This window comes from Elgaria multicarinata, chromosome 1, assembly GCF_023053635.1.
Source record: "Elgaria multicarinata webbii isolate HBS135686 ecotype San Diego chromosome 1, rElgMul1.1.pri, whole genome shotgun sequence".
Lineage (NCBI taxonomy): Eukaryota > Metazoa > Chordata > Lepidosauria > Squamata > Anguidae > Elgaria > Elgaria multicarinata.
This window is the reverse complement of record NC_086171.1, coordinates 162,392,619-162,402,958: the sequence shown is the minus strand read 5'-3', so window position 1 is coordinate 162,402,958 and position 10,340 is coordinate 162,392,619. Positions and strand designations below refer to the sequence as shown.

The 10,340-nt window shown below is 42.6% G+C and overlaps 1 protein-coding gene across 2 annotated transcripts; it reads left to right on the top strand.

Moving 5' to 3' along the window:
- Positions 1-1,069: 1,069 nt before the first annotated feature.
- SPDEF (SAM pointed domain containing ETS transcription factor) lies at positions 1,070-8,144 on the top strand. 2 transcript variants are annotated; one of them, XM_063118926.1, is made up of 5 exons: positions 1,070-1,640; positions 5,007-5,204; positions 6,007-6,054; positions 6,971-7,111; positions 7,953-8,144. In XM_063118926.1, exons 1-5 carry the CDS (start codon positions 1,142-1,144, stop codon positions 8,129-8,131), a joined length of 1,065 nt encoding a protein of 354 aa, XP_062974996.1. In that variant the 5' UTR covers positions 1,070-1,141; the 3' UTR covers positions 8,132-8,144. The 2 variants fall into 2 exon arrangements, with proteins under 2 accessions (XP_062974996.1, XP_062974997.1); XM_063118927.1 differs by lacking the exon at positions 6,007-6,054.
- The last annotated feature ends 2,196 nt before the right edge of the window (positions 8,145-10,340 follow it).

Genomic DNA, 10,340 nt, shown 5'->3' with positions numbered 1-10,340 from the left:
TAGATAAGGGATTTTTTTTTCTGGAAACATTACTTCTACCATATGTGTTTGAAGGCACTTCTGTTATTGACTTCCACTGATATTCTGGGAAACTGGGAAAACCGTAGCTGGCCAGACGAAGGTAGCAAGGGGTGCTGGTCTCTGTAAACCATGTGAGCAGCCAACATTTGCTTGCAGGGTTGTCAACTGTGTGTTCCAACCCACTGACGTTTTAAAATGTTAGTTTAGCCACAGTTCTAGTCACTGGGCAATTTCACATGTGTAAATATTCACATAAGCAGGAGTTGCCCTACATTTGGGTAAGATGAGCAGCACAGCCTGCGAAGAATGCATTTTGAATCCTAAAAAGGAAAAGAAAAATAGGCACTCTCTCTGGCAGTTATATCACAGATGATATCAAAGAGGTACCTATAACATTTAACATAGTCACATTTGCTAAAAAGAAAATAACAGTGAATGATCACAGTGAATGATCACACTGTGGTTTGAGAACATAGAAAATGAACTGGCCCAGCAACAGAGGTGCTGCTGTGAGAGGCGATGTGCAGACTTCTCACAAGGAACAGGAACATTCATGCACATTTATTGCACCTCCCCCAAAATGAAAGCAGTTCCCCCAAATGTATCTGTACAAAGATCTTCAGCACTGGATGTTCAAAATTCAGCCCCAAATATATTTTGAGTCCATTTCTGATTTTCTGTCTACGTTGTGTTAAAGATGCCCTTTCCCCCCACATGGGTGGGAAAGATTAAAGATTTTGGTCCTTCCTTTTTCTTGGGAAACCAGAGAGATTTGCTCTCCCTCTCAGAAAGTTATCATCTGATCCTAACCATGGGCATCTCTCTCTCTCTTTTCTGCATTCGATTGTCCCCTCACGCTTACTGACAGGATTCCTTCCCCTGCCCTCTTATTGCCCAATGACCCAGAAGAGAAGAGTTGCCTGGGCCCATGAAGAGCTATTTAACCTATTTTCATCTCGAGGTCTCTTTGGCCAGAGTGACTCTTTGGTGGTTTCTTTTCCTTTAACAGGCTTAACTTTCCTTCATTGTGCCTGATCACTGGGCAGAAATTACTATCAAACCATCCCTCCTGACTGGTGCATGTGTTTCCACCCCCCTTCCTTCCTTCTCCCTTTCTTTGATGACAGATCTGGAGACAAACCTGTGCAGAGTGATGGGCAGTGCTAGCCAAGGCCTGACTGTTTTGCCGCACAGCCAGGTCGCCCTTCAGGATCCTGGGCTGTTTTCCGGCCTGGAGAAGCTACCCATTGCTCAAGATCCTGACAGCCAGAGCTGGAGGTCCCTTGACAGTCCTAGCCCCCCGGCCACCCCCGAACAAACCCTGCCCACCTTCTGCCTGCAGTACTTTGATATGCTCTATCCAGACGACAGCAACTGGGTCCCCAAAGGTCTGGGCGAAAGTCAACCACCCAACAGCCAAGAGGGCAGGACAGAAGTGCCTAAAGAACCTGAACAGTGCCCTATAATTGACAGCCAAGGGTTGAGCCTCACGCCTGGTATGGACTACCAAGCCAGCCTGCATCTGGAGGAGCACTCCCTGGAGCAGGTGCAGAGTATGGTGGTGGGCGAAGTGCTCAAGGACATTGAAACGGCTTGTAAGCTCCTCAACATTGCCGCAGGTGAGTACCTCCAGTGTGCTTTACTTTGATTCTTGGGGAGGCATATTTGGGAGAGTTTAGCCCACGAAAAGGAAATGTTTACATTGCAGGGTGAGGATATGGCTGCTGAGCTAATTTCTAGGCACTGATGGGAATTCATGGGCAGTAGACAAGTATAAGTCTATCTATCATTGGCTCAGCATTGTGTTGCCTGTGTAAAGTACCATGTCCACTGGCGATGCAGTATAATCCATAGAGTTGTCACAAAGGGCATTAGCCCAAACTGGAGTTAGTGTGAGAATGCATGGAATAAGCTCTTGCCTACCATCTTGCTTAAAGAGGTCTTCAAGTGAGTTGTATGAAGTGAGTTGTATGCTGACACAATGGCCTATGTGGTACCTGCTGTGTTTAATCATACATTTACCATCAACATTTAAAGTCTATTAAAACTGATGAAAGGTCAAGCCACTGTTGACTTCAGTAGTTCCTAGTCTTGACATTTGGCCCAGGGATCAGGGATCATCGGAATGCTGTGGGTGAAGCAAGAGACTGGGCACAATTAATCTAAAGACAATTAATCTAAAGACTAAGAATTGTGGTCTAAAATATTCTGAGACCAGGCTAGATGGACACCACTGCTTTATAGCAGCATTGAAGTGCACTGATAACTGTTGAGGCACAATCCACATTCAATATACTTCTTTCATAGTGTTATATCCTTTTTATTACACATTCATAATGATTTGACACAAGGTGTAGATCTGGCCCAGAAAACCCAAATCCTGCACATGATGCAAAATTTCAGAACTGCACTTGATTGACAGACTTGCACATGGCTGCAGTTTCTGTTTTCCTCACTTTTGCAGAACGGCAGAAGGGATGTTAGGCTTCAGTAAATGGATCTGTTGTGGTATGATATATGGTTGCATAAAACTTGTATGTTGCCTTTCTAAGAAATGCTAAATGTGGTAGAGGCAGGAAGCTAGAGAGGTCAAAATTTTAAGTCCCATTTGAGTGAATGGGAGCTGCACAAAAAGCACAGACAGACTTGATCATTTTGCAATCTCTGTACAGAGCTTTGCCTAGTCCTTGTAATAAGTCACACTACATCTATTAAACATTTATCTGCCATCATGAGCGATTTTTTTTTTTTGCATTTTTATAGCCGAAGCTGAGATTTTAGGATTTAAAGGAAGTTTTCAGCATGGGCTGGAGGAGAGATCCCACAATAAGAGTCAGTAATTGGGCTGCAAGAGCTTTCCAGCCCTGTCTCCCCCCTATAAAATTAATGTTGGAGTAATTTAAGCAAATTTAACCAAATACAGCCATGGCATTTCTTTAATGGGGGAAAAATTGAGAGAGAAAATAAACTTGGATTAGCCAGTGCTAGCATGTTTGTCGAAGAAACACACCCAGCCTTTGATGTTCATGTTTTAAAAAGGGGGAAGTTCCCGATTACATTCGGCAACAATGATTCCATGGCTGCAGAATGGAATGGAGTTTCACATTGTAAATCTCTGTATGCGTGGGCCAAGGGGAAAGACCCTGCTAGGCTGGTCCAGCAATTCTGTGTCTCCTGTGATCTGTGCAGTGTCCACCTCCTGTTGTAAACACATATTGACATGGTTGGGAATCCTGAAAGTTGTAGTTCAGAACATCTGGAGGGTTCCAGATTGTAGAAGGCTGCTCTACAAGACTGACATTATGAGAGCCACCTTGTTGCTAAAACAAGGGGATAGAAAAGTATGAAACTTAGAAAGAGAATTTGCTTTCATTAATAATAGTAGTAATAATAATAATAATAATAATAATAATAATAATAATGTTTATTTATTTATTACCTGCCTCTCCCTCCAGATCGAGACGGGGAACAACATAAAATATAAAACATTATAAAATACATAAAACTGATTAAAACATATAAAAACTAATACATTAGTAAAATAACAGCCGGCCAGACATCTTAAAATTTGACTAGGTAGGCCTGCCGGAAGAGATCAGTCTTTATTGCTTTTTTACATTAACTATTTGGGTAAGCCATCAAAGACTTTAAACCAGGCTTTCCCAAACTGGGGACCTCCAGTTGCTGTTGATCTCTCTCTCTCTCTCTCTCTCTCTCTCTCTCTCTCTCTCTCTCTCTCTCTCTCAGCTATCTTGAAGGGAGGGTGCTTCAGGATGGAAACAGTATTTCCTTCAAGGCTTTAGATAGCTACGATAGGCATACAATCTAAAAAGACACAACACACAAGGAAAAAGGGATGGGGAAGGAAGAGGAAAAGAACGAACTAGTTTTTCTGCAGATTTGCGGAATGAACTAGTTTTCAGTAGGTTTCCCCTTTCATCTCCGTTTGTTACAGCCTGCTGGAATTGCTGGTGGTGGTAACAATGGAAGGAAGAGGAGCCTTCACGAGGCAGGTCTGTCAGCAGGGCTGGTGGAATGATAAGCTAGACATGATGCCAACACAAATCTAAAATCAATATACAAAAGCCCCCATGGAGGAGCTTCATAGTCATTTGAGGAGTACCACAGAGGTTTCGGGGAATAGATCGGAGAATGCTGATCAAGGGCCCACTAACTGTTGCATGCACTATTCTAGTCAGTAGTGAATTGCTTCTGTTCCCAACTCCTTTTGAAACTATTTGTATTCAGCCCACAGAATGCCTAAGCTCAGAACGTCTAAGCAAGCACCTAAGCAATTTGCTTCCTTTTCTTGTGCTATCAAGGCAAGGCAGAACAGTAGCACATTAAGGAAAAAGCATTAAGGGAGGAAAAAAAACATTCCTACCAGGCTTTTTTTCCTTGGGTCTTTCCATATTCACTACAGGCTCCTTTAGATGGTGACAACAGTGCCCATGTGATTTGTAATTAAAAACTTCCCCTCTAGGCAATGCTTCATAAAGTTCAATGTAACAATGCCATCTAGAGGCAGAGGCCCTTGTAGGCCCCTTCCAACTCAGTTATTCTATGATTCTAAGTGCTATATACCAAGAACTTTGGTAACTTGGGTCACAACATAGTATCAAAGATAGTGAGTTGTATCCACCATTAGTCTGACTTAAGTCCCATTAATTTCAATGGGTTTGCTTTAAGTAGGGCTAACATTGGCTACAATTGGCTACAACCCAGTACCTGGTGCTGTAACCAATCAGATATCAAAAGCTATATCAGAAGGAGTTGGGAAAAGAGTTCTCACTAGCAATGTATAATGAATTTGGTTGATAAGGAGAAACCAGAAGATGGGGGAGTTCTCCTCCCCCAGTGCTGATCACTTGGAATGCTCCCTTAAAGTATTTGCTTTGAAGAGGAATGATAATTGAGGCACTGTATCTGGAACATCTGCACTGTACACTGTTTCTGGAATATATCTCCTGGTTTCTTTTTTATAGACCCAGCAGACTGGAGTCCAGGAAATGTCCAGAAGTGGATCTTGTGGACAGAACACCAGTACCGGTTGCCCCAGATTGGGAAATCATTTCAGGATCTGTCTGGAAAGGACCTGTGTGCCATGTCTGAGGAGCAGTTCCGTCAGCGGTCCCCAGCATGTGGTGACGTCTTGCATGCTCACCTGGACATTTGGAAGTCAGGTATCTAGTGGCAGGGCTGGGAAACTGATGGCACGGCCAAAAGACTGGTTTCTGAAGAGCTATCTGCACCCTGGGCAGCAGCCAGCAGAGTCTCCCTGCTGCCATTCTCCTATCCTTCCTGGGCACCTCTAAAATATTCCTGGGAACCAAGAATACAGAGAAAGAGAAACAATTTGTGCTGATGGATTTGCTTGTTCCCTTGGCTTACTGCCAGTGTTTGGTGACATTATGCCAACTTTCAACCTGATGGCATGGCAAGTCTTTGGGTTGAGTCAGTTCTTTTGTAACTCAATCTGTGGTGGAAAGGTTGGAGGGTAGATGGACTTATCATTCAGCAAGGAATTGGGGTTTTGCTTCCTTCCAGTTCTATGAGGGAGATTTCTTGAATGCATTTTATAAGTGGGAAACCTGGGTCTGTCGGAGGCTGCTAGACCATCGTCCATTTTCTTCTGCTGCCCCTTATGCCTGGAACGCTCTTCCAGAACATTTGAGAACTACAAGTTCAACCGCAGCTTTTAAAGCTCAGCTAAAAACTTTTCTTTTTCCTAAAGCTTTTAAAACTTGATTTTGTTCTGACTTTATACTGTTAGTTTTACCCTACCCAGTGCCTGTTTACCCTACCCTGTGCCTGTTTGCTTTCTCTTCCCCTCCTTATTGTTTTATTATGATTTTATTAGAATGTAAGCCTATGCGGCAGGGTCTTGCTATTTACTGTTTTACTCTGTACAGCACCATGTACATTGATGGTGCTATATATAAAAATAAATAAATAATAATAATAATAATTGTGCTTGCCTTCCAGCTGCCTGGATGAAAGAGAAAACTGCCCCTGGAGAGATGCTTTACTGTGGTGAGCTTACTCTTGTCATCAATAACCAAAGCACCCCCACCTCTGCTCTCCCAAAAAGTTGTGGGAAGAATGGAAACTGGAACTTTATTGGAATGTATAGAAAGTGTTTCAATAAATCTGACTTCCCTGACAGGGCGCCCTCCAGTTGTGTTGGACTACAACTCCCATTCCTCTAGCACTGGTAGGTGGGAATGATGTGACTTGTAGTCCAACACATCAAGAGGGTGCCGAGTTGGGGAAGGCTGTCATAAAATAAGTAGTGTTTCCTAGATATTATTCAAATGAATCCTGCTACTACTACCAATACTACTACTATGATAAAAATGGCTACTACTGCAAGGTGGAGTAGTTGTAGCAGGAGTTATGTTCAGCTGCACTTATTATTTTGTCTGATTGCAGTTGGGCAAAGAGAGGAAAATGTGCACTTGCAGTCTTTCAGAGATCAGAAGGATATTTATTAAAATATTTCTACTCCACCTCAAAGAAGCTACCTCAGGCAGTATGAATCACAGGGCTGTCTCTGTCTCAGGCAGCTGATTTGGGATGCCATGGAAGGGCAGCAAATGATTAGTGATTGAATTAATGTTGTTGTATTTTTACTGCCAAACAGAGGTGGTAAAATAACTTGGTTGGCCTTGACCTGGGTGGGTGCTCTTGTGCTCCATCTTGGACAGCAAAATGTCTCACGCCAGTTCTGATAAAACCCCAAGCTACAATATTCTCCCCACCAGCTGAGGTTTCTGGACAATTTTCAAGGTTAACCCTATGCAAAGTGCATTGCAGTAGTCCGATCCATCTTCTCTACCAATGAGTGCAGCTTGTGCATCAGTCTGAGATGGGCTAAAATGCCCCTCTCCTGGCCATGGAAATCTGGGTTATCTGATAATGAACCTGGTCTGGTGCTCTTTTGCTATAGGGAGTGAAGAGAACTGGACAGACAATGAGGTAGATTCATCTTGCTCAGGCCAACCCATTCACCTATGGCAGTTTCTGAAAGAGCTTCTGCTGAAGCCCCATAACTACGGACGCTTCATTCGTTGGCTTAACAAGGAGAAAGGTGAGTGTTGTTGATTCCTTCTTAGAAATGCAAAGTATCTTTCTGGTTTGGAGAATAAGCCTTCATCTCCAGGTTCTGTTTATGCAAGAAGGAGCTTCATTGCTCAAATGTTTGTTGGGAACATTATACTTTTATGCTATATGGTGGAGATTTATTCAACCTACATCACAACTGGACCTACAACAATATATGCCCGCTTCAGCTTTGAACATTTGAACAGTATAACAACAAATGAAGATCATACAGCACACTTATTAATTAGTTTATTTAATTATTATTATTATTATTATTATTATTATTATTATTATTATTATTATTATTTTGTCCTCCCTTTTTCTTCTTTTCTTTTTTTCTTTGTATCATTTCCCCCTAAAATTGTATTAATTAATTTTATATAACAGTTGCTTAGACATCAATTGTTAGGGGACTGATCACTTGTTGGTTACATTAAAATAAAAATTATTTTATTTTATTTTTAAAAAAATTGTTTGTTGGGTAATAGCTCCACTATTCTGGCATATACAAGCAGTGGGATGGGATCTCTGAACTCCTTTGCTGCCTGATGTGGCTCCTGATTCCAATATGTGCTGTTCCTATTGTGCCTGTCACTGCCCTAAGCACCCTTGCAGCATTTGAACCTTTATGGTTCTTTTTAAGCTCCCCCCCCCCCCCGCTTATTTATTTTATTTATTTGTTAAACAAGCGGCCCTTTCAATTAATCACTCTTTTGATTCAAGGTATTGTAATAGTACCTGGAGGAAGATTATGGGTAGATAGTAGGCAGATCTTGATTAAAGCAAATACATATTTGGTCTTGTTATTTCTTGTGTTTACTTTCTAGGTATATTTAAGATTGAAGATTCTGCCCAGGTGGCTCGTTTGTGGGGAATCCGGAAGAACCGGCCTGCCATGAACTACGACAAGCTGAGCCGCTCCATCCGGCAATATTATAAGAAAGGGATCATCAGGAAACCAGACATCTCCCAGCGGCTGGTGTACCAGTTTGTACACCCTGTCTGAAGAGCAGAGTAGATGGAACAAATTCAGAATCATTGACTACTTTGTGGCCTGGAGGATAGCTGAAGCATGGCATCCCTTATCCCCTGCAATATGATAACTTTATTAACAAAGATGAAGTCAAGGGATGGACAAAAAGCTGGGAGCCCATTGGATTTCTCTGATGAACTTCAAAGATTTGTGTGTGCCCTGATTGTGTATGGGGAACAGGGAAACATACAAACTTTTACTGTCAAAGTAAAATGGCAAAGAAGAATTGACTGCTGTGAAATGAAGTACAGGCTTTGTGTATAGGAAAATCTTTCATAAATATAATCTCCAGCTGTATGCTATGGGGAGCCAAGAGAAGGAGGGAAACTCGTAGGAAGGGAGGGAGAATAGTGGTGATGTTGAAGAGACTCAGAGTCTAACCAGGAGGTGTATCTTCATTTCCATTGATGTTATTAGAAGAATACTGTGGTTTAAGAAGCAATCTAAACTGTGGGACAAATCTCTTATAGAGCCAGTAATGGTCTCACATGAGCCAGGTCTTGCAATAAATGTGATTGGGAAGGACTTGGTGGCCAAAACTCCAGTACTGTATTGCTCCATATGTTGCATGGCAGTCTTATAAGCTGGGCCTGTTCAGATGACATACTAAGCCATGGTTAGGCCAAGAACTCTTTTTCAGCAAATGATTAGTGGTTATGTAGCCACCATGGTTAGGAATGGTTCACACAACATGCTAAGTCATGGTTCACATAATGTTTAGCGTGTCATCTGAACAGGCTCACTGTCTAAATGCACCAGCAACCCCTAACCTTCCTTTGCTTTCCACTTAACAAACAGGAAAAAAATTCTTAAATTCATATTATGAGACAAGAGAATAGCTTTGGTAAGTTTGCCATTGACGTGTATGTGTGTGTGCGCAATCTGAGTGACTGTCTAATTCCCCCAGTTTACTTTTCAAGTCTTGGTGCAATGGTTTGGGGCTTGATAGTGGATATATTTGGGGTTTGACATTGGGCATAAACTCGGAGTAATGCTTTGAGTTTGATATTGGGCATAAAGGACTGTAATGGTACAAGCCAGAGGTGCAGAACCCCAGGACTTGTGGCCAACCACTAATCATTTGGCTATTTCCCGACTTTCCTGCAGTTTTTTTCCGCATTCCAAAAGGTTAAGGCTTCGTTACTGGCTGTAGGAACTTTCAACTAAAATATGCTGATTATATATATATATATATTTATCCTGCCCAGTATTGGAATGCTTCTCTGAAATGGAATTTGGCCCTCCGACCTGAAGACGTTCTGCACCCCTAGTGTAAGCAATATTTTGAAATCTAGATGACATTAAGTGGGGTCCATGTTGATTAAGAGCTTGACTGTAGCTTATTTCCAGGGAGCAGCCTAGAAAGTCTATCCAGGCTTGGTGTTAGTGAACCAAACACTTTCTCATCAAGGCAATGAATGAGAGTAGTGACTGTTTCAAGGTATTGTTAGCAGAAGGACGGAGTCACCCCTTCTCAGTGTGTGAATGAGTGTTGCTTGAGAGGAAAGACAATAGGATCATGTACAGCAGCCTCCTGCCAGGGCTCACGTTGACCCAAGGCTAGAACACTGTGGCACCTGCATGCCTGCAGAGGCCAACTGGCTGAGCATCTGGGTACAGCTGAGAAAATCAGAGCCACGACTGGTTTGCAGGAATCATTATGCTGGCAACCATACAGTGATGTGCTTACAGTACCTGGACAGTGGGCTGATGTACTTGTCCCTGAGGGATGACAACCATGAACTACTTTCGCTGGTGGCTTTTTGAAAATGTGCTGCAGATTGTTGTCGTGGTGGTGTAGCTAAAGCTGGGAACCGGAGATCACCTCCCAGCCTGACAGGGTGACTTTACACGAATCTCTTTCTCTCTCTCTCTCTGTCACTCAGATGCTCTCACTGCCCCACCTGCAAAATGGTCTGCGCCAAGTTAAGCCGACTGTGTGTACTTTGTAAGGCAGTAACTCTGAATGATGGGCCAAAGGAAGTTAAACGTGGCTTTTTTCAGGCACACTATGCCTTTTGCACTGTCAATTGGAAGGAGAGGCGGAAAAAATAGCTGAATTGTGTATGGCCCTTCCTCAACCCCATGCAAATAATGTATTAACTTGCACCAGATCTCATTGAAAAATCTGTCAGGGCCACCAAAGGATAGGAGAAAGACTCTGGTTGTTCTCAACAACATG